This window comes from Phascolarctos cinereus, unplaced genomic scaffold (genome assembly GCF_003287225.1).
Source record: "Phascolarctos cinereus isolate Bilbo 61053 unplaced genomic scaffold, phaCin_HiC Scaffold_2;HRSCAF=192, whole genome shotgun sequence".
NCBI classification, from domain to species: domain Eukaryota; kingdom Metazoa; phylum Chordata; class Mammalia; order Diprotodontia; family Phascolarctidae; genus Phascolarctos; species Phascolarctos cinereus.
Window position 1 is genome coordinate 44,374,439 of NW_027555625.1, and position 24,485 is coordinate 44,398,923.

A 24,485-nucleotide genomic window follows, 5' to 3' on the forward strand; every position below is an offset into this window, starting at 1 on the left:
GGAGAGAGGACACCAATAACTTGAGGAGTGTCATCAGGGTCATTTTCATGTACCAGGTAGCATGACTCTTACCTAAGTCAGGGGCCTTTTAGACCTACCTCACTTGATTTTATAATGCAGTCTTTGATGTAAAAGCAGAAAACATCTTAAAGCAGGAGGGAAAAACACCGTAGACTATCTTGACTTTCATCCCAAACTGTCTATCCTGAAAAGCTGAAAGAGGAAGGCTGGGGGCTGGTGGGAGGGAAGAGGGACCACACAGAAAATACTGAGCATGCCCGCCAGGGGGAGCTGTGGGGGCAGAATTTTAGCAGGAGGGGCGTTTAATCAAAGACCTTTCTGCCATCAGAGCAAAAACAAGAGGAAAGTGGGTGGGTTGAAAGTCCCTGATGGGTTTTCGAAACTCAGACTTTCCCACCTCCCTCACTTCCCCCTAACCCTTGCTACAGGTCCGTGCATCACGATATTCCTTAGTACGACAGACTTCCAGAGACCCCGATTTATATCCAGCTATTCTTAGTCTCTGGGGAGCAGTCTTCCGACCCACAGAACCTTGTATTTACTCTGTGTGTGTGTGTGTGTACATAGATGCATGTATATGCGTGCATATACATTGTATTTACATGTGTATGTATACACTGTATTTACACTGGAAATACAATGTTTTTATATATATGAACTGTATAAATGTGTGCTAATATAAAGAATACACTGCATATATAAAAATGTACGGCAAAGTTAATAATAACAATAGTAAAAAATAAGTGCAAAGTTAATGATACAGGTGTGTGTATGTATGCTCATAAGTATATATTACTAATACATGCAACGTAGAGTTAATACATATGTATGTAGACTGCGTTCGTACACATCTACGTATGTATACGATTGATTTGATTAACAGCATATACCGCATGCTTTTATACGTCCTTGTCTCACCCATTAGAATGGCTCATTGCAAGCTGGAATTATTTCACGTTCTTTGTACTTGCATCAGCGCCCAACAGTGCCCACAGAGTAGGGGCTTAATGAGGACTTGCTGGTTGATCGAGCATTGATATTGGTTGAAACTGATCAAGGCGTGCTCCCTCCTCCCTCTTCCATTACTTCGGGTCCCCTTTGGGACGGGACGTGAGCTTTTTTCCTTTTTGACCCTTGCCCTGGAGGGTGTAAAGGGGTATGTATGTATGTATGACTGTGTTATACGGGGATCATTTGGAGGAAATCCTAGCCAGTGTCTGGGTGTTCGTGACCCCCTGCGGCCCAGTTCGGGGAGGTGAAGACTCCCCTAGCCTCCACCTCACCCCGCCTCCTCCTTAGCCCGGTGGGGTGAGGGTGCGACGCGCTGGGCTGGAGCTACGGCTTGGGGGAGGTCCGAGATCAGGGCCCAGCGGCGGCGAAAGGGTTAAGCGCGGTGGGTGGGGCGGGGAGGAGGAGGAGGAGGTGGCTCGCCGGGGCCGCGCCTGCGCTCTGCCGCCCTCTATTGTCTCCACAGCAGTGAGGAGCAGCAGGAGAGCGAGAGGAGCCCAGACCGAGGGAGCCGGAGCGGGAGTCGGAGTCGCCGGCGGAGCCGGGAGCGCGACCCGCAGCTGCCGCCGCCCTGACAGAGCGCGAGCCGCCCTCCCCTCCCCCGCCCGGAGCCCGAGCCGAGGGGCGCTCCCGCGCCGGTCCGTCCGGGGCTCCGTCCATGGCCGCGGCGCCCCCGCGGCGGCGGCGGCGGCAGCAGCAGCAGCAGCAGCGGCGGCGGCGGCCCTGAGGAGGAGCCGGAGCTGCCGGCCCGCTTCTCGCCGCCGCCCCCGGTCTTCCGGAGTTCGGGGCGGGCGGGCGGCGGGCTGGACTGCGCCTCGCCTCGGGGCCCGGGCGGGCGGCGGGCGACATGCGCTCGCCTCGCCTCGGCTTTAATCTTTAGTTTCTAATCCCCGCCCTCCTCCTGGGGTAACCCCCCGCCCCCAGCTTGGCCCCGGCCTCCCTTTAAGCGCCCAGGACCCTCTCGGGCCGCGGGGAGGTGGGGGAGGGGGCGCTCTCGCTTTCTCGGGGGAGCTAGCCCCCCTGCAGCCTGTGGCGCGGCCGGAGATGGGGGGCAAGCAGAGCACGGCGGGCCGCTCCCGGGGCCCCTTCCCGGGCGTCTCCACGGATGACAGCGCCGTGCCCCCGCCGGGGGGGGCCCCCCACTTCGGGCACTATCGGTCCGGCGGCGGGGCCATGGGGCTGCGTAGCCGCTCCGTCAGCTCGGTGGCCGGCATGGGCATGGACCCCACCACGGCCGGAGGGGTGCCCTTCGGTCTCTACAGCGCGGCGGCCGCCCGGGGGGCGGGCGATGCCGACAGGGCTCCGGGCGGCGGCGGCTCTGGGGCCGACTCCACGTATGCCCACGGCAATGGTTACCAGGAGACAGGTGGTAGTCACCATAGAGACGGGATGCTGTACCTGGGCTCCCGAGCATCGCTGGCAGATGCGCTCCCTCTGCACATCGCACCCAGGTGGTTCAGCTCTCACAGCGGTGAGTTACCCCGGGGCCCGGAGGCCTCTCGTTATGGCAGTGGGGTGTGTGTGTGTCTGTGTCTGTCTGTGTCCATAGGAGCCTGGTCCATCCGCTCACCGGCATGCAATTGGCAGCTTCAAGTAAGCCCCACACTTGGTGGACAGATCCTAATAGGACAGACAGGACTTGGAATTACCCAATTCCGAGTCCTCTTCGATCTTTAGAGGCTAGTGGAAATAGGTAAACCTGGACAAAAGGATTTGTGGTTTGGGTAAGGTGCAGATATCAAAAAGGCCCTGGGAGTTGAGCTATGTATATAACCTGTTCACTTGTTGGATAGGCCTACAACTCCAATTTCTTCTTGTTGGTGTTAAAAATCCTCAGAGGAAAGAGGTCTTCCCATGTTTCCAGTAGGTCACCTTTAGTGCCTCCGTTCTGTCACTGCAGTATTGGTTGGGCCCGTCTACTATAGTCAGAAAGATGAACCCGGTTTGGTCTAGTAACAGTCTCCTAGAATAGCTCTGTGTGTGTGTGTGTGTGTGTGTGTGTGTGTGTTGGGCGGGTGCATTTGAAATGGGGGCATTCTGTCCAGGAGGCCATCCATTTTGACACCCTGCTGAAAGCCTTGGGGCTCAGTTCAGCTTCCTTTAGTATTTACTTAAAATGGAGATGAACTGTCTCTTAGCATAGACAGGTGTAAGCTGTACTTCAGGTCAATAGGTCCTCCAACCAAAGATTCTTTTAGAAGGGGTTCTTAAGCTTGGGGTCCACAGTCCCCTGAGGGAAAGATTTGGAGGGGCAGTGTCTGTGAACTTGAATGGGAAAAAATACATTTTTTTTAATTATAATTGGTTTCCCTTCTAATCCTATGTATTTTATACATTTTAAAACATTATTCTGAGAAGGGATTCATAGGCTTCGCTGAACTGCTAAAGGTGTCCATGCCATTAAAAAAGGTTTAACCCCCATCCTAGAGGCTCCAGGGGATCTCTGCTTTGTTCACTCATGGTGCAGGAGGTTTGCTTGAGTCTTTTTCCCATCCATAGGTAAGTGCTGGCTATGATTGTTAGGAATCTACATTCTTTTGTGTTTGGGGAGAACTATGTTAGATAAAATTATATTGTCTGTCATATACACATAATGGAATGGGGAGGGGGGATAAAAAAAAGGTAGAGCTTTGAAAAGAGACTCTATAAAACTAATTTTGTTAACATGATGGAAGGTCAGTAAGAGCCAGAAATGGGGTTTCCCAGGCTGCCAGCTGGCACACTAACAAAGTCCCAGCTGGACTGTAGGGAAAGAACAGGTCAGCCTCCTTACTCAGGATGCAGCAGAAGGAAGACTTCTTGGAGTGGCTGTGGGGACCACCACTTGCTGGAGAATAGCTACTAAGTCTCACTTGAATTGAACTCCAGTGGGGAGCTAAGTAAATTAGTCTTGGACTCTTTATCCCTGTCTTTCATTGAATTTTTCTCCCCTGTTTTTCCACTGTGCTATTATGAAATGAGGTGGACCTTTTATTCTGGTAATAGTGTAGATTTCCTTTTACTGTTCTTCCCCTCTAGAGTTTGAAAAGGAAACCTATGAATTGGCAGTTAGTTATACAGGGAAATTGTGATTAAAGTTGGGAAACAATTGAAATTATTTGCTGAGCTCTGCTAATATTTTCTTATCCCCAAATGTATTTCCAGGCCTAGTTGGAGAGAATGTGATCTGCATTGTACCCATGAGTGAGATGCTTAGCATGAGAATCAGTGATGTATACCCTGACTAGATTAGGCATCTTGAAGTGATAGACTCTATAAAACAGCCCCCAAACCAGCAATTCTACCTAAGTATCTGTGATCTGTGTATATGATCTAATGTTTTGATCTTTTTGAGAGGTTTAAAACATATTTTGGAGGGGATCTTTCTCTAGGGCCAGATGGATTCTCTTCCCCACACCCCTTCCTAACCTCCCGAAGTCTCCTTTTCATTAAAAAGAAGTGCCTGTTTACATCCGGATATACTTATCTATCCTTCCTTGTTATACTGCAGTTACCTTGTGCTACTGCTAAGTTCCTTGCTGGAGATGAGGGCCAACAGTTAAATGCCAAACTAGCAGACTCTCTCTGAAACCTTAGAGAAAGAGAAAAGCTTTGACAGTTGAGAGGTGTGACTTTTTCATTTAGTTGTGATGAGAACTCTGGGAGAATAATAGGGAGAGTCATTGGACCATAGGGATAGCAGTGGAGAATTGTAGCATATCAGTCCTCTGTAGACTGATTCTTTAATTTTTCCAGTAAAGTTCCTTTGAAATGAACTTTTTGAACCTTCATTTTTTTTAAAGTATTAGGTTTATTTATTTACTTCATTAGGTATTAGGTTTTACCTCCTGGCATGTAGGAACCAGGATTTAGCATGATATTCTTCTCTTGCAAGAAGAGACGTGCCTGTCCCCTGGGGAATGAGGCCTGAGCTTTCTTTTTAACCCTTGCCCTAGAAAGGTGTAAAGGGTATGTATAACTTTGGGATTCATAGAGGACTAGAGGATGCTGCAACCACTTAGTTAGTGAAGAATAAGCCAAACAATTATATATAATACACGAATACATATTTGCCAGTGTGCATTCATTGTAGTAGGCTCAATTGGGGTAAGTTCTTTGAGGGGTACTAGAGAGCATGATAAAGTAGTATAATAAGTAACGTGTCCTTTTTTCCTTAGGAACTTTTCATGGCAGAGCTGGCCTCTTAATCTGTATTCTCTGCTTTCATAGGATTTAGACTAGAAAGGACCTTTATAGATCATGATTTCCTGAAGGGTTGATTCTGAGACTAGCTATTCAGAAAGTGCTACTCAGTAATATCCCTTGAGTTGCAGACACTGTCTTAACTATTGACCTCTTCTTCCTGGAAATACTTGATGCTGTTGAGACAGCTGCTTGGACTATTCAGCTGAAGGCCTTGATTCTTGGGTGCCAGCACTGTTTTTCTAAGAAAAACACGAGGATACAGATAGGAGGAAAAGACAGAACTCACCTGGGTCCCAGCATGTTGGCTGCATTTTCCACATGCTGTTGTAGAATGACTGGTCAATGAATGTTGCTGTTCAAACATTGTTGTCATATCTCATGAGCACATGTACATATTGGGAAAATCCGAGCCATCCTCTCCTGTCACCAATCTGTGAGTCACCCACTTTAAGAGGATGATAAGTCCCCTTAAACTATTAGAAAATCAGCCTACAGATTTTATTTTCAAATTTGTTTGTTCAGAGAGAGCCCCTTAACTCTACAGATTGAGAATCAAAAAGGTTTCATGTGGGCCTCCCCAGAGGTGAAGAGATAACAAACCTTCAGATAGGTTTCTAATATTAACAATAATAATTATAGCTAGCCTCTATATAGTGCTTTAAAGTTGGCGGGGCACTTTACAAACATTATGTCATTTGGTCCTCAAAATAACCCTGCAAGGTAGGTGCTATTATTACCTCCATTTTATAGTTGAGGAAACTGAGGCAGAGGTTAAGTGACTTGTTCAGGCTCACACAGCTAATAAATATCTGAGGTGGGATTTAAATTCGGGTTTTCCTTATTCCAGGCCCAGCGCTTTATCCAGTGTGCCATCTAGTTGCCCCCAGATCTCAAAAGAGAAGAAATGAACTGCTTGACCAGAAAAATTTCCTATAAGCTCCTTAAGGGGATAGGGACAGGAACTAGCTAGACCTGCAGTTTTGTTATTATGAGGTGTATACCTAATAAGACTCTACTAATGCAGGTCTGCAACTTCTCTGTACCTTAGAGTCTTTAGACAGTTGCCTAGAACCCTGGGAGTAAGTAAGTTGCCCAGCTGAGGTCACACAGGCCGAATTTATCCAAGGCAGGACTTCTGGGCTCCAAGGGCAGTGTTCTACTATGCAATGCTGCTTCTACAATGTGTGGTTCATCAGAGGATAAAAAATATAGGGAGATGGTGTCATGGTGACAGGTTTGGTGCCCAATTTTAAAATTCCTGTTCCTCAAAGATGAAGAGTTAATTTCCTGAAGTAGAAGCGGTGAGACTCTCCCCATTAGAGTCAGAAAGGCGTTGCAGGAAATAAGGATTTATGTTAGCCAGACTATTAACGTGTTTGTTATTGTGGAGTGTATACATTTTCAGATTAAACAAAGACTAGTCAGAAATACAGCATGACTAATATTCTGGGTCAGGCCACTGTTTTAACTGAAGAGAAATATAATTATAATTTACTTAGGAAAAAGGATCAAGCTTTTTATTAGAGGATGAGAGGGAAGAAATAAATATTTCCATAGTGCCTACTACGTGCCAGACATTTTACAAATATTACCTCATGATCCTCTCAATAACTCTGCCAGGTAGGTGCTGTTGTTATCCCCATCGTACGGATAAGGAAACTAGGGGTAGACAGAAGTTAAGTGACTTGATCAGGGTCACATAGACAGGAAGTGTCTAAAGTCAGATTTGGATTCATATCTTCCTGACTCCAGGTCCACTGTGCCATGCAGCTGCCTTCTGCAGTATTATTTAAGGAAGTTATATTGGAAATTGAAATTTTAGTGAATTCAATTCTGAAACTACATCTGAGTTGGAATGTTTCCATATTGGAAATAACTCTGCTCTCCCCGAATCCTTTAATCTGGTTTCTGTTGTTGACCCTTCATGAAGTCTTTCTCCTGGTACAAAACATTATGGGCAGATGGCAAAAGGCCTATACTTAGACAGAAGGAGAGATGTGGGTTTGAATCCTACCTTTGTGTGATCTTGAGGGAGTCCTCAGTTAGCAGTGCGTAAGCCTCAGCATTCTCATCCATTTTATGAAATGAGGATAATAGCAGTTGAAGCCTTGGATGTAAAACCCTAGATTATTTCTGCCAACACTTTGGATTTTATTGATGGGTTATTGGCCTTGTATTCTTGGTGCCTGGAAGAAATACTATAGAATAAGTAAGGTACCTCAGTGGAAGAGCTTTTGAGTTCCTCCTGTAAAGCTTTGCCATTGACTTGGCTGGAGACCATCTCAGTTATAAGGAGTTCCCCGGAGGACCTGGGAATGGGAGAGGGAAGGAGTAGCTTTCTGAGGGGTGATGGTCATGAGAACCTGTGTGCAGCAGTGGAAGGTGGCCTCAACTTGGCATCAGAAGAGCTGGGCTTGGAACCTGCCTCTTCTACCTTGGAGCTCTGGGATCTCTGGAGTGTTTTCCTTATTTTCAGCATCTGTAGAATGGATATGCTTTCATTCCCCACCTCACAGGGTGGTTGTGAAAAATGATGAGATACTTTAAAAGTATTGTATAAAGCTCAGCTGTTGTCAGTAACAGAGATAGGCCCAGTATTGCCAGAGTAGCCATTTGGGGGGGTGGAGGGAATTAGGTTCCCATCCTCACACAGCAGCCTTCCCTACACAGGAGGCTTATTCTTGGATCCCAAAATCTAGGTTCCTGGCCATGAGCAGGACTTGGGATCTTGTCTGGATGAAATGATCAGGGGGAGATGGGGTTTCTAGTGTTTTAGGTAGGAATAGATAACCCAAATACTACCTCAGAATTATGTTAGTTAAAATGTACCCTCTGAAGGTCACATTTCCCCCTATTTCAGAATTAAACAAGAAACTAAGGTCAGTTCATTTCTATGTTGACAGGCCTTGAGACCTCATCCAAGTTGAATTGTTGGCTGTGGCCTCAAACCATAGAAGATGAGAAGTCATTGAATCTTGATAGATAGATCTTCAATTAGGTGGGGACCTGACAGCCTGTCCCAGCTGATCAGGCAGTGGTAGACAGGACTTCAGTGGGCCAGGCTGAGGAGTTTCTAGGGTTCTACTAATAGGTCAGGAGAAAACCTGGAAGTTTTTGCAACTTGTTGGTTTTTCTAACTGTTGAAGAAGAAACACTGGATACTTTCATAGGTTCGTTTTATGGCATTATTTTTAAAAGTGTTATTAAATGGTCAGATATTATCCATGTGGAGTCCAACCTTATACTCGTTACCAAAGAGGTTGCTCTTTTTGGCTTGTTTTTATTTTGAAAGGAAGGAAACAGACCAATTTTCTCATAAAGCCAGCCTTAGACCGATATGTACCCTGGGAATTGATGTCACTGAACAGAAGGTAACAATGGAAATATCCCCTTTGCTTCTGTACTTATCTCGCTCCTTATCTGTCTTATGAGTCACAGCAGCCTCTTTGGCTGCCAGGGCTGCAGAAGGGCTTGCCGTGTTATATCCTGCCTCATATATCCTCAGCTATGTAGCCAGACAAGCCTAGATCCCAGATAGCTCTCAACTCTGAGGCAGAATACATATCTTTTTTTTTTTCAAATTTGAACTAGCAATTGGAATAGGTTGGCTTTTTTTGTTGCTTTGTGTGGAGTTTTTTTTGGAGGTCTCTTGAAAGAACATGTCTGTGGGGAAGGTGGTTAACAACTCAGTGTTGTTCCTTCCTACCAACCCCCAAAAGTCAATCCAAGCATTGTGATTTGTTGCTAAACAAACTTTGATTTCTTTACAGATTCCCTCTGACTTGGGCTAACTTTGAAGTCACTTGTCCACCTCCTTACTTTACCATTTTGGAGAGCTTGGTTAGAAAACACTTGGTTCCAGTTGGTGGGACATTCCACCTTCATCTGTCCTCTGAGGGTTTGTTATTCACTCTCTCTGTTTGTGCCTTTGAGTCTTCTCTGAAAGTTGTAGTTAGGTTTGTTTGTGACTTAGGTCCCCTGGTTTGGTTATCTATTCAAAAGGTCTTTCTGGAGGCTATCTGTATTTGCTCTCATGCTAATGACCCTAACCCTTTCTTAAATGAAAGTTACCCTAGGGCAAGTGGTTTAATTTCTGTGGTTCTCCAGGCAGATCTTGAATACTAGAGTTGCCATATGGCAATAGACGGTAACTATAATTGACTTCAGCAGACGTATTGGGCACCATTTGTCAGCTGGGTGCTTGATCCTTCCTCTTCCTGACTAGATAACCCAGAAGTCCACTGCACTCTGACCCTTCTTGATGAGGGACCATCTCCCTATAGCTTCCTCAGGCCCTGGGAAGCCTTCAGATTCACCTTGCTCCTTTCCTACCAGAACCTATCATGTGCCATGACGTGAACCTTTATGTATGGTCTTCTGCAGTTGGAGTGTGAGTTTGAAGGCAGAAACTATCTCCCCCTTTCTGTTTTATCTGCTCAGCTGTCAGCACAGTGCTTGGCACATGTAAACATTGCTGATAGGCTCTTCCATTCCATTCCTTTATTAGCAATACTTAAAGCTCTTCTGAACTGTGCCTCATAGATTTCTTATGGTGTCCTCTCTGTTCAGTAAGTACTTCTGAAATCCCAAAGAGATGAGAATAGAAGCCAACTTCCTTGTCTTCAGCCGGCCCCAGATTGTATCTGTCATTATGTCCAGCTGCCTCTCTGATTCTTGGGTAACCTGTGTCTTCCTGGTGTGTGCAAAACCTCCTACGCATTTCTTTAGGACAAGATAGAAAATACGTGTTCACTCCAGAAATCAAGTATATATCTAGAGACTCTGAATCACAGAGTCAGAAGGGGCTTCCAAGGCCATTTAGTCCAACTGACACCTCAACAATGATAATCTCCTCTAAAATGGACCCAGCAAAGGTCAGGGGAAGGGATATCCAGAATTCACCTTGTCTTGGGGTGGGGGGAGGGAAGAGATGGGGAGAAAATTTGGAACTCAAACTCTTATGGAAGTGACTATTGAAAACTAAAAATAAATTAATTAATTAATAAAAAATAAAATAAAATTGACCCAACAAGATTTAGCGTTTACTTGAAGACCTTATTGAGGGAGATGCCATGACTTGCTGGGGCAATCCCCGGTATTTTTGAATAACTCTAATTGTTGGGAAATTTTCCCTGACATTAAGCTTCAGTTTCCTTTTTGAAACTTCCACCCTTTGCTTGCAGTTCTGTTCTTTGAGACCACCCAGAGCAAGTCTTCCTCGTGTCTGCTCTTCCAACACTTAGCTGTCATGTGCCTCCTGAGTCTTCTGTTTTCTGAGCTAAACATTGTCAGTTTCTTCAGCCTCCCCTTATGTCATGAGCCCAAGGACCTTCCCTGTCCCTACGAGTTGCCTTCCTTTGGGTGCTTCCAACTGCAGCCTCACAAGATGTAGTACCTGGAACTGACCGCGGGCACCCAAGTACGGCTTGACCAGGGCAGACAGCAGGGAGGCTCTACCTCTTTCATCCTGATTCAGCACCTTCTTAAGTTAACCTGGGAGGCGCTTAGCTTGGTTGACTTGCATGGAACTTGGAATCCCTAAATTTCTTTAAATGAGGTGCTGTCTAGCGACACCTACCCCAGCTTGTATTTTGGGGTTGATTTTTAGAATCCACACGTAAGTCTTTAGGTAACACACTGGTTCCACAGTCTTTCAGTCAGTAAACATTTATTAAGTTCCTACTGTGTGCCAAGGGCTGTGCTAAATTCATGGGATATAAAGACAAAAAAGAACACCTCCTACCCCTGGAGCTTACAATCTAATGGGGAAAGACCACACATAGAACGAAGCTAGAAAGGTACAGGGCAGGGTCATAGGGGAAGTGAAGGTGGCTTAGAGGTTTGGACAAGAGCTCTTTACTCTTCTCTCCCCTCAGGGGCCCTGATGGCACAGCCTCCAGTTGAGGTGTGAGTACCAAGACAGTTATGATCTTGCCCAATCACGAGGGCCCTGGTGACATGATGGAGATGTCCGAAAGAGTGCAACTGGGTGAGAAATGAAGAAGTTGGAGTTGTGAAATTGCCATGTGACATAACTGGATCTGTCACCTGGCCCTGGGTTCAAATTCCAACTCTTGTCACCACCTGTGTAGCCCTGGGCAAGTCATTTAACCTCTGGGTCTCAGTTTTCTCATCTGAAAAATTAAGGGGTTGAAATAATGTCCCATCCAGCTCTAAGTCTTTGATCTTGTGAATTCTAGTTTGCTTCCTTTTTTTCTTTAGCACATCTCATGGTTTTAGGCCCACAACTAAGGGTCTTCTTCACCCATGGGGAAATAGAAGCACTTGATTTAGAACTGGAAGTTCTAAGTTTAAAAGTCACGTAGGCTGATCTCATTTTACAAAGGAGGAAACTGAGGTCCAGAGAAGTTACATGACTCGCCCCAGGGGGCCATGGACATTTGATGCGGCTTGTTTTTCATAAGTTATCAATATCATCAGTTAAGTAGCACATTAACTTACTGCTTTGCCTTCTGGAGATTTGTGTTTAGTGGGAAAAGCTTCAAGGCTGTCTGAAACTTGACAGAGTGACACAGCTCTAAGCAGTTGTCAGCTGTCTTTTCTCTAGCCTTCCTCTGCCTTGAAGTTGGGGTGTTAAGGCCTGGTTAGCTGTACATACACAAGGGAAGCATAGGTAAGGTGAAGAACAGTTGTGGCCTTCTGCTTCAGATGGCAGCGTGAAAGGTCATAGATACGCCCAGTTCTTTGTCCTGTAGAAGCCTTAGAAAATAGTTGCAGAGGCCCCCAGAAAGACTAATGATAAAGAAAACCAAAAGAATGGGAAATAAGCTCCACCACCCAGTCCAAGGCAAGCCAGCTCTGAGCACAGATCTAATACAGTACAGGTAAACAGCTGGAGGCAGAGGGAGAAAGTCATTCGGCTCTACAGTGTGAACTCCTATGAATGGACCTGAAGCCAGGCCTGTACTCTGAGCAAGCCAATCATCAGGGCTCTGAAACCAGATCCCAACCTTCCTTTTTCATAACAGAAGCAGGTACATACAGAATTCATCTCCATAGACCTCTGAGCAGGAAGACAGAGCCTAGATGTACACTTGGAGCACTGGGAGCCAGCGTAGGAGACAGGGCCGATTCAGTGGTTCAGTACCAGTACCAAAGAGACTGGTGTGATCTCCAGCAATCCTGGAACCTGGAACCAGAAACCAACCTGTAAACAGAACCAACTTACAATTAGGGATTGTGCAAGATGTAGAAGAGTCTAGCCAAGGCCAGTGCTTGCAATAGACCATGAAGAGACTGAGGCCGAGGTTGAGGCCCAGCACCAGCCACCATATTGAGAATGGCAGTGGTAGCCTTTATTCAGACTGCAGAGGGAACAGGACTAAATGAGGCCTACCCAGAGCATCCTGCAGGATGAGAGGGCATTTTCCTAAACAGAAAACCACGGTCCAGTAACTGAGACGGAAAATGAGAGTAAACGGGGAAAATACACCAAACAATGAAAAGCTACTTTGAGTTAGTACAAAATACAAAAGGTAAACCCAGGAGGGAGTAACTCCGTAACAGTTATAAGCATGATAAAAAGGAATATACTGATGTAGAAAGGTGCAAGAAAGGGATGGAGCTTCTATTTCTTATAATTGAGATGCGTGAGAAGTATTCAGGCATGGAGGAAGGGATGAACAGAGCAAGCACTGGTGAACTTCACTCTTATCAGAAATAGAGGAAGAGAGGTTGGACACACACCAACACCAAACTCAACAGGGAAACAAACAGGGGATGGGTGGGTGTGTGTGTGTGTGTGTGTGTGTGTGTGTGTGTGTGTGTGTGTGTGTGAAGAGGGAGGATAATTAGGGGGGAGGGAATAACTATAAACACTCAAACCCTTATGCTCAAAGGGACGTTGAAGTGGAAAAAGAGAAAAGCAGAGAACTAGACTTTAAGGAAGTGAGCACCATCAATTGGGAGGTAGCTATCCAACTGTGGTATATGTACAGAGCGTTATTATGTGAGCTGGAAGTGACAGAAGGCGATTTCAGAGACTCTTAGGTAGTGTGAGCTGACGCAGAATGAAGTGAACAAAACCCGAGAGAACCTTTTATACAAGGAACACAACATTGTAAAGAAAACAACTTCAAAAGACTAAAAAATGCCCCCTAAAAAAGAAAGAAGGAAAAAGAAAAGATGGCTATTGAGACATTTTTTTAATGCACAGAAGGGAACAGAAAAAAAGCATAGATAAGCAGAACAGTTTTGAAAGTGTGTAAAATTCATACTTTTTTTTAAGCTGTATGAAATGGAGAAGTCACAGTTTTGTATACAGTCCTCCTTTTGTATGTGTCTTCTGTGTGTATGAAAGTGCTCTTTTTTAGTTTTAGGTTTAGAATAAAAAACAGAATTTTAAAAATACCCCAGAACATAGAAAATCTCACCCAAGTAGTGATCTTCCTTAAAAAATAGAAGGGCCAAAGAGTGAACCCATGAGACAAGAAATATTAGAGCAAAGTCACAAGATCGAAAGTAACAACTATCAAAAACAAGTGACCTAGAAAACAGATCTAGGAGAGATAATTTAAGCATCATCAGACTTCTTGAAAACTATGACCAAAGGAAAAACTGGACACCACATTTCAAGAGATCACCAAAGAAAACCGTCCAGCTCTGTTAGAACCAGAAGGCAAGATGAAGAAAGAATCCATCAGTTAACTCTTGAAGGGAAGAATATGTTCAGATGCTCTCCACTTTCTCGGTCTTTACGTGAGCAGAAAGAATACAGGACTGACTTCAAAAGGTCATGTCATTGTTCAATGCTCTAGCTTGCTCTTTTCCATTTCTGTGAAAGGATTGTGTGATATCCATCCCCATTTCAACCTGTGGAAGATTACACTTGTCATGTATAAATAAAAGTGCTATTAAAAAGCTGTCTGGCATAGTACTCAAGAATACATTGCTTTGTGGTTCCTGTTTCCCTGCATTGTAGGCAAAGGGATTGAGACCCTTAAGTGGGCGATCTGCTTTCAGTTTGAATGGAGTCTTATGTTCTACAGTATTTCACAAAAGGGCAGCTCTTGCTGTGTGTACTCATCTCTTCGAATGTGCACTCAAAATTAAAACATTTTTGTTTTCCTTTCAATCTTGCCTGGACAAAGAGTGTTGAAACTAATAATTCAGTAGATACTCTGAAGAGATTTTTAATAAGGGAAAAAATCTTGACTGCTTACCAGAGTTTGGGATTTTGTCCCAAGTTGAAGGTAATGGGTCTATAAGTAGCTTATATTTGGGAACAGGTCTTTTTGCAGCATTGTGTACAGGGACAAGGAAGGAAATCTGATTTTCCAGTGCACAGAAAATGTTTCCGGTGTTGTAATCTGAGTCTCCCATGTATTCTGACAGTTAGCAAACTTTTTTTGGTGCCTGTGGTAACTAACTGCTTTGGAGCCTCTGATGGGTTGAGACGCTGAGAAGTCAGTAGAACTGGCTGTTGTATATTCTCTTAGCTCCCTTTACAAGGGAGTGTTTCCTATTAATGCTTCTAGTACTTTCAATCTTTAAAACTTCAAAATAGTCTCTTTTTTTCTCTTTATAGCACTCTGGAGTGGCACTTACCTGTCCATTTGGAGTTAGAGGGAGGAATAAGGCCAGAAAATCAAATACCCATTTCATCATTATGCTAAAAGTAATTTTTACAACTAGAATACAGTACTTTTTTCATTTTTAATTTGACCTGGCCTTTTGTTCCATGGCCTCACTTTTATGTTCCTTTGCCCTAGAATAATGTTTTAATGAATTAATTGCTTCCCTGAATCCTATAGTGACACCACGGGTCCCAGTGGTGGCTACGCTTGCTGTTCATCTAGCACAATCCCATTTACTCTCTTGCTGGTTGAATTCAGGACTTGGTGTCAGCATGGAAAGCTCCAGAGTTCTACCCTGACACAGCATTTAGTTATGCTCCACTGCTCTCTATGTCTCCATCACCAGAGAAGGCTCTTCCCTCCACCCCCAATCTCACACTCAGATTCCACCCTCAACAACAAAACATTCCCCTGGTGATGTTGCTTCTGGGAGAGGGGAAGGCTAACTTCGCACTTGCCTTGTATAGCAGAAAAATGGATTTTTCTGTAGAGGTATCCAAAAGTTTCCATAGTTAATTCAATTTTACAACGTATTTTTCTGCCTGTTTCCCAAAGTGTATATAGTTCTCCTACTTCAGAGGTGAGTTCTCATAACTTAGTTACCCAAGTTCTTAGAAGACTTCATTTGTGCTACCTTATTTTGGGGGGGAGGGGAGAGGAGGAATGGTAGTGTGAAGAACCAGATGTGGTTAATTAATATCCTTGAACTTGTCAGATATTTGTGCCAAACGTGGCCATTGTTGTATCACTACCAAATAGACAAAGTTGAAGACAGAAATAATTCTTTTAGCTATAATGTGTGCAGTATGTATGAAGTAAATTTTCCTCTAAACTTATTACAGATTGTTCCTTTCTCTTAGCATTTATCACGTTTTAGTTTGTATGTACTTAATGTCCCTTACCAAACTGAAAGCTCCATGAAGGTAGGGGACTCTCTCTTAGAAACTGTAGCTTAACAGCTTACAAATGGTTGCACAGTATAAATGTTTATTGCATTGAATGACAGCATTGCTATAAAATACCTTTTGTCCAGGAGCTTAATGTACTTTTAACAAAAGTGTGATTATCTTCTTGACTCATCTGTGACATAGACAATAGAAGTTTTAGTATAGCCATTTTGCAAATAGAGCACTTGAGTAGTACACAGGCAATATGTAGCCAGTGAACCTAAGTAAGAACTTGTCTCCTGTTCTTTCTTCTGGTTTAATAAACTAATCTCAAAGTGTTAGTACTTGAGTGTAATGGGTTTTACTTTTTGCTTGTACACCTGAAGGGCAGAGTGGTTTCCCTGGCATGAAATTCCCAATGTCTTTAGACTAGGGTGGAGGAATATATGTCTTGGGGGTTTATTGATTATGGTTACAGAAGAAGAGAGACTGTGGTCTGAGTCTGCAAAGGAGGTCTTGATTTCCTCAAAGCTTTGGTAGAAGTTACATTTGTAACCTAAGGGATTTTGAAATAACTGGAGCTCTCTTGATAAATCAAGAATTAGGAAGTGGCCAGAGTTTGGTGGATTAATTCATGGTAGGGCCTTCAGTTGTAAAGAGAGAAAGTCATTTATGGAAGATTTCAGAAAGTCATTAACCTCCCTGCTTAGTTTTTCATCTATAAAATGAGGGGGTTGGACTAAATTAACTCTAAGATTTTTTCTGGCTCAAAAATATTATATAAAACCATCTTGGTCTTCCCATTCTACTGTGAAGCAAAGTACTATGAACAGAGGGAGGCAGGAAGCCCACCATTTTTTTTGTTCTGAGAGTCACAGAGGAGGAGTGTTCCTTCCTAAGGAAACCTTTCAGAATTGCACCCTGTAGGGACTCACAGCTGTGGCAAGGATCTGTTGCCATAGCAACAGTAGCCTTAAGCCTTTCTCCATACCCTGGATGTGCTGAGATGCCATATTAAACTTTTAATGCTTTACATTTTTTTAGGGAGACAGACTTTTCTTCTTCCTCCTGGGATTGCTACTGTTTTCTTCTATTCTCTTCTGCATTATTCTTATGGTGAATGGAGGATTTGCTAATGCTTCAGGACGTGGGATCATACAGCCCAGCTATCTTTGACATAGGCCCTTTAAGAGTTAAAAGCAAATTAGAAAAGACAAACAAAATCCTGAGAGGGCAGGCCTAGTTGTGGGCCATGCATATATAGTCAGGAGTCAGGAGGCATCAGACTCAAGAAAATTGGACAAAACCAACCATATTTCGCCCATCTTTGATCTAGTCTAATGGAACAGGGAAAACTGTCCTTAGACTCCTTCCCTGATGTTGGTTAAGTAACTTACAGTGAGTGTAGTGGGGGTATGGAAATTTAAGGAAATTATCCTGTTGGGTTTGATTGCTTTGTGTGGCGTTGGCCAAATTGAACATAGAGAGCTGAATGACTATATTTTACATATGTATATTTCCTGCTCTTGAAAATAATTTGAGAGGCATTTTGCTAGGTGGAAAGAGAGCCAGCCCCTCATATATGAAGACCAGGGTTCAAGTCCTACTTTGGGAGACATGCTGGCTGTGGAATCCTGACCTTTCAGTGCTCCCGACAGCTCTTAAGACTAAGTAGCAGAACAGGTGTCAGTCTTCATTCTTCTCCAGGAATAGATATATGATATCACAGGTACAAGACTTTCTTTCCCTTGCCCCCTTCAATAAATAAAAGTTCATCGTCTAATTTGGGCTCAAGAACCCTGTGAGGAGGTCACAGGACAGGATTTTCTGTCCTCATTTCACATGAGGAAACTGAGATCCACAGAGCCCAGTAAGCAGCTTGCCAAAGCTCAAATGGCAGTTTCCTAAAGAAAACAGCTTGGGGAGGAAAAGAAAGGCGATCTCCCCCTTTAATTCTACATCTAGCACTGCAGTAGTTAAGAGTGACTAGATTAGACAAAGGCCAAAGAGAAAATGAAGTGTGAAAGCTTGTGTTGGGGTTGGCATCAGCCTCCAAGCCTGTTCTGTGGCGCATTTTTTTTTTTGAGATTTCTTGAGAAGTGGTGTTTTTGATGCTTGTGTACAGCACTCAGCTTGCTCCTTGGTCTCTGAGGATGAAAACGCATCATGTTAGATAAGACTCGTGGAAGAGGGATGGGAATACATTAGGGGAAGGATGTTAATAATGTGGTAGAAGAATAGGACTAGCATTTTCTGCAGTGTTCAGTACATTTTGGTGAACTTTGGACGGCTATAAAGGGACCTTGGAGAGCATCCGGTCCAGTCCTCTCATTTGACACTTGAGAAGAATCACCCCCCAAGTGGTGCAGGAATTTCCTCAAAGTCATAGAGATGGCAAGATATATAGCAGGATTTGGACCAAGATGATAGGATCATAGATTCGGCCACCTAGTCCAGACTCGGCCCCTTCAGTTTTACAGGTGAGAAATTGATGCCTGACAAGGTTGTGACTTATTCAGTTACACAGCTAGTGATTAACAGAGCCACAATTTGGACCGAGGCCCTTTGACTCTAAGTCCAGTACTTTTCCTGTTATTCTGCACTGCCTGGTTGGTCCTCTAACATCAAGGCCAGTGTTCTTTCCCCTGTACCACTCCACCTCCTTGTTGGTAAAGGGGCTTGGGATTGACTTCTGTTAAATAATGCATGTTAACTAGGACAGTGGCTTGTACACAAGGTTATTGGGGGTGGCACAGGGGCAGGCTTTGAAAAATGATTATAGAATGGAGGCTCCTGGAGAGCAGGGGTTGTTTGATTTTTGTCTCTGTATCCCTGAAGAGAGATTGTGTTTCTCCCTGTAACTTCTGGGGACTTTTTTTCCCCCCAGTATTCTTTCCTATCCTTGTTGAGGTGAGATCCTGAGGAAATCATTTATAGAAGATTCTCCTCTGAGTGATTTGTGTGGCTCTAGCTAAATTGAAATTTATCCTTCTACTTCTTTGCTAGACAGATCATTATCTCTTGTTAGATCAAGGCACCGTAAACCAAACTGATCATTGCCACAAGTTGTTTAAGGCTGCCAGTGGGGAAACGGAGTTGGCTGCCCAACTAGGAAAGACCCAGAAGAACAGCTTACCCGAAGAGGGCAAGTAAATTACAGAGCACCTAGAGGATAGAGACTGGGTTTTCACCATCCGTTCAGTGTTGAAATCCATGTAACTTTAGACTGGTGCCAGAAATGCCATGGGCACTCAGTAAGTCTCTGAGGAGAGAGAATAAGCTTTAAATAAAGCTGCTTGTTCCTCACTAACACTTCCATTGGGAAGGAGGACACAGCTAGCTTGTTCCTGAGCCCGCCGACTCCCCCCAAACCTCTCTCTGCAAAGGGGCTATTTCTGTCTATGGCTAGTGCAGGAAAGAGTTTTTAAAATGCGCCTTCAGTTTCCAAGTTATTCAACTGAATTTAGAACCTCTGAAAGAAAATGGCTGTGCTGCAAAGACATGTACACTTGAGGCCAGGTTTCTAAATGGCAGCTATTCATGTCTTTTGGCTCGAAGAAATGCTCTCACTTGCTAAGGGCTGCAGAGCAGAAACTGCCAAGCAGAGAGCACACTTGCGGAAACATGGGAGAAGCCTGTGGGTCTGCTCAGCAGGGTCTGTGGCTGTTTGACCATGGCTCAGGTTATCTGCTACATAGGAATCTCATGAGGGAGGCTCAAAGTGTGAATAACTGTTGGATTCTGAGTATGGAAACCTGTCCCTCTTCAATTATCCTTCCCCTCCCTTCTTCCAGTTACTTGTGAAACAATAACAGTTGCCTATAACATAAAACATCTTTTTTAAGTTATAAGCCAGTTCTAGCCTTCTCCCATACAGTAGGCACCGTACACAGACAATGTGTAAGTAAAACTCAGGCAAGGAAAACTCGCAAGTAAGATATGAACCATTAATTTATTTAAAATATTACTGTTGATTGAAATCTCTCTGATATGAGCTACCTACCATAGGTCTATATGTACAAGAAGCAAAGGAATTGGGTTCCATCCCTAGAAATAGGATTTGGAAAGTGAAGTTGCCTATACAGTATTTTTTGTTCAGGAGTTCTTAACCTGAGTCTGTAAACTTTGTGTTTTTAGTAACTGTGTTTTAATATTATTGGTTTCCTTTGTAATCCTATGTATATTTATTTTATGTATTAGAAAAATGTGATTCTGAGAAGGGGTCCATAGGCTTCACCAGACTGCCAGAGAGAAGTCCAGGACACAGGAGAGATTAAGAACTCCAGCTTCCTTCTGCCAAGAAGCTTAAAGGACTATATATTTCCTCTTCCTGCCCATTGCCTTTGGAGGTCAGGAAAGCCTGATAGATCATTTTATTATAGAGGGGAGATTGAGGTTCATAGGATAGGGACTTGTCCTCAAATCTCATAATAATTGGAGCTGCAGCCAGGAGCACTACATAGCCCTACATTGGTTTTTGAAGCCTCGAAACTTTACTGAGATTTAAGAATCTTTTTCTTGGTCACTGTCTCTTTTGAAAAAATAAATGCTAAAAGGAATAACAAGTACTGTGGTATTTAATTTTGTAAAAGTATGAGCCTACATTAACATCTCATTTGGACTGCCATCAATGGTGAGTTTCAAAAATTAAATTGTGTGAATCATTTCCTCTTCTATTGCCCTTCACAGAGTTCACAAAGCCTTGTCATTCTCAATGAGCTTATAAAATGGCAGTGAAAAAGCATGAATTTTCTTTTCTGTGCCAGAGAAAGGCTGCAGCTCTTACACTGCATTTTGCTTCAGGCCAAATCTAAGAGAGTGCTTGTGGTATAAAGTTTATGAAGGAAGAGGAATTACCAAGCTCAGGCTTGGGGAACCTGTGGCCTCAGGGCCGAATATGGCCCTCTAGGTCCTCAAGCTCTTTGACTGAATCCAAACTTCACAGGACAAATCCCCTTAATAAAAGGATTTGTTCTGTAAAACTTGGACTCAGTCAAAAGGCCACTTCTGAGGACCTAGAAGGCCCCATGTGGCCTCAAGGCCACAGATTCCCCACCCCTGACCTAGCTGAATATGGCTTTAATTAAAATTTTATATATACATATATACATACTCCCATACATACATATTTATACACATGCACTCATCAACTTTTATCTCATGATCTTTAAGCACTTTACTGATAATAATAACAGCTAGCATTTCTAAAACACTTTAAGGTTTTCAAAATACTTCACAAATAACTGTCTTACAATTGTGGGAGGTAAGTGTAATTATTATCCTCATTTTACAGATGAGGAAAGTGAGGCACACAGAAGTTAAGTGACTTACCAAGGGTCCCACAGCTAGTAAGTGTTGGAGCTAAACTTGAAGTCAAATTTTCCTGACTCCAGGACAAGTATTCTATCCACTGTGTTACCTAATTGCCTGATTTAGATGCCTGTGATAGAGTTGTCAGGAGTGTTTAAGCAAGGGGTGTATGTGTGTGTGGGGGGGTGTTAATAATTCAAATTTCATTGATGAAATGGCAGACTTTGAATGACTTTGGGCAAGTCACAGAAAGTTAGCAGTTGTAAGAGGAAAAAATAGCCTCATGGATTGAAGCCAAGCAGTGTGGACTGATAGATTGCTAAACCCTGGTATTTTGTTGGGATCAGTATGAAAACTGAGAGAGCTTTGGCAAGAGGCTTCCGTGTTGTCTGGCCTGGAAGAATCTGCTACAACTAGTCTTCTGTGATGGTGGAAAAGTGGCAGACAGAGGATACCAAAAATCAGTGTTTGACCATTTATGCATCTTAAATTAACTGTTGAACCTCTAAGTGTGAAGTCTTTAACAGCTACCTAGTTGGCATATTGCTGGAGTAACTAAACTGCATTAATATTGATAGTCTCTATGAATGAAGCTAGAAGATAAAAAGAATTAAATGGTCAGCTGACTCACAGCCTCTCCTTAGAGACTGACATCGTTAGGTTTCATCTTGTGCCCAAAGGCAGCAAGAAGCATCATTCCTAGAACATTTGGTCATTTCATCTTGCAAGGCTATGTAATTATAATTTAAAATGCCATGACGATCGATCACTGAATCTTATGCATCAATATCTGTTGCAAAGGATGAAGAAGTAAAGAAATTCCTATTAGATTATCTCAGTTATCACCTGGTTAGGTGCCCTCTCCAAAAAAATGGTCTGCATACAAGAGCCCTTTCTCAGACTTCATCTTTACTCTGTGTGTTTTCTTGACACCGCTCTCTCCTTCTCTTCCTACCTGTCTGATATATGTTGTCTCCTCCATTAGAATGAGAGCTCCTTGAGAGCTGGAACTGTCTTAATATTCTATTTGTATCTCTCTTGCTTAGAATAGTACTTTGCAAATAAAGTGCTTGATAAAGGGTTTTTTTGTTCATTCATTTATTGTGGTTATTTGTTTATTTATCCTTTGCTGGATCTTCATTTAGGTCATACACACCCACTAACCATGGGTAATCTCTAAGGCACTGTTCTGGGACCTCTTTTTTGCTCTATACTGTGTTACCTGGCTTTCTTATCAGCTTCCAAGGTTTCTGTTATTATCTCCATGTAGATAACTCCCAGATCTACATATCCATCTCTAGAAGTCTACTGAGCTACAGTTACTTAGCACCTATGGGCATCTTTAACTCAACATGTCCTTCCTAACTTCATCCACCAACAACACTTCCCTCCTCTAAACTATTTCTTTTCAGAGACCACCACCATCCTGTCCTTCTGGTCACCCAGGCCCTCCATGTCATCCTCAGCTCCTCCCTCTGTTGATAAATTTTATCTCTTTTATGCTTCCCCTTCCCTCCACAGTTCAGGCCTTCATCACTTTGCACCTGGACTATTGTATAGTCATTTAAAAAAAACAACAATTTTTATTCTGAATTCAGTAAACATCAAATAGCAAGTTAATTTCCCCATACATGTGAAAGCTTGTTAAAAAAAACCTCCATTTCAGTTTTTCTAGAAGTGTTAAAAACATTTCTCTAGGGTAAAAACTTGCCAGACCATCTTTGATCAAAGGGGTTGGGGGGAAGGCATTTCTTAAGGAAGTGGATTGAGTAGAAAACCAATTTGAACAAAGGATACCTCCTATCTTCTTTTAAATCTTTGCCTTCTCACCTCCTGAAGTGATTGGATTCAGTCTGTCTCACTTTGGGGCTGAGCCTTCTGCTTTCAGAAAGGATTAAGATGTTGATTAGAGGAAAGAGGCCTTTTGTATTACTCCTGGAGAACACTTGAGTGAGGAAGTTGTCCAGAAAGAAACTGAGTAACTATTGAGTGACTGTTGTCTTGTTAGAATGTTAACTCAAAAGTGTTTTCACTTTGTGACATTTTCCGTGTTCAAGATAACCTATAAATGTTACCTCCAGTCATCTTGAGGTAAAGACGTGTGTGAGGGTATTGAGGAAGACTGTGCCAGTTGAGCTATTTCTCTAAGGTAAAAATGGCTTGGATTTAGACTAATGTTAAATTAATAAAAATTGTTTCTAGCACAACTTGTACCTAAAATACAGAGTACAGTATTAAGATTTTTCTTTGATACATATAACAGAAAAAAGGGATTGTAATAAGAGACTAACTCTCTCTTCTTAAGATTCAGTTCAAATGCCATTTTCTGTAGTAGGCCAATCTCCGAGCTACTTACAGTTCCTTCCCTCTGAGATGACTTTCCGTTTACCCTGTATATATCTTGTGTGTACAAGGTTATTTGCATGTTGTCTCCCTCCCTAAAATGTGAGCTCCTTGAGGGTAGAGACTATTTTTTTCTGGCCTTTATTTATATCACCAGCCATCCCCACAGCCTAGAATGTAGTTTTTATACACACACACACACACACACACACACACACACAAGCTGTGATTATTATTACTATTGTTGTGAAGTCACCAAGTGTTAGGTACACAGTGATTGAGACATTAGATATCAACAGAGCTAGATGTTGTGGAAGGGAGCATGGTTTGGGGGAAAATAAATTCAGTTTTTAACACATGAAGTTTAAGATGTCAGTGTGACCTGACCAAAACATAGGACTGGTGAATTGAGGAGAGGATGGCGGTAGAAATAGAGTTTGGGGGAGCAGCCAGTCGACAAGCATTTATTAAGGGTTTACTATATTCCTTAAGGCAGCTGAAAGACTTGAAGAAACTTACTCAAAGTTACAAAGCTAGAAAATATTGGAGGCAGGATATGAACTCAGGTCTTCCTAACTCTTAACTCTCCATGGTGCCATATAGCTGCTCTCTGACAAAATATATTGGAAAATGTGGTTCAGGATTAATAAACAAGAAACCAGAGGTTTATACTCCTTGAAAGGCTCATCTTTTTTTTTTATCATTAATACTTTTCTCAAGAGAATCAGAGGATGTCAGATATATTAAGCACTAAACATTACAAAAAATGAAATAGACATGATTATTAATTATAATTTAAAAGGAAAAATATGCTCTAAAATATTGAAATGTTTTATTGATACCTTTTGTTTTACATCAAGCATCACATCTCAGTAACTTCCCTGCTACCACTAGAAATAGAAACTTAGCTTTTTAAAATTTTGTTAATTTATTTTGATTTATCAATGATCACTTCCATATGCTTTTCAGTTTAAAATTTTTCTCCCCCTTCCTCCCCACCACCCTCCCCAAGATGGCGCACAATCTCATATAGGCTATACATTTACATTCCTATTAAACATATTTCCACGTTAGTGAAGTTGTAAGTAAAAATCAAAACCAATAGGAGGAACCATCAGAAAGAGGAAACAAAACT

General features: G+C 42.9%; 1 protein-coding gene across 3 annotated transcripts in view; it reads left to right on the forward strand.

Moving 5' to 3' along the window:
- Positions 1–1,477: 1,477 nt before the first annotated feature.
- The window catches only part of ZNRF1 (zinc and ring finger 1), a 91,822-nt gene continuing 68,814 nt past the window's right edge, over positions 1,478–24,485 (forward strand). For 2 of the 3 annotated variants that reach the window (XM_020963553.2, XM_020963554.2), the window contains exon 1: positions 1,478–2,500. In XM_020963553.2, coding sequence (XP_020819212.1) covers positions 2,074–2,500 — 427 coding nt within the window. In that variant the 5' untranslated portion in view covers positions 1,478–2,073. The remainder of the gene's footprint in view (positions 2,501–24,485) is intronic. The other variant, XM_020963551.2, reaches the window with a different exon arrangement.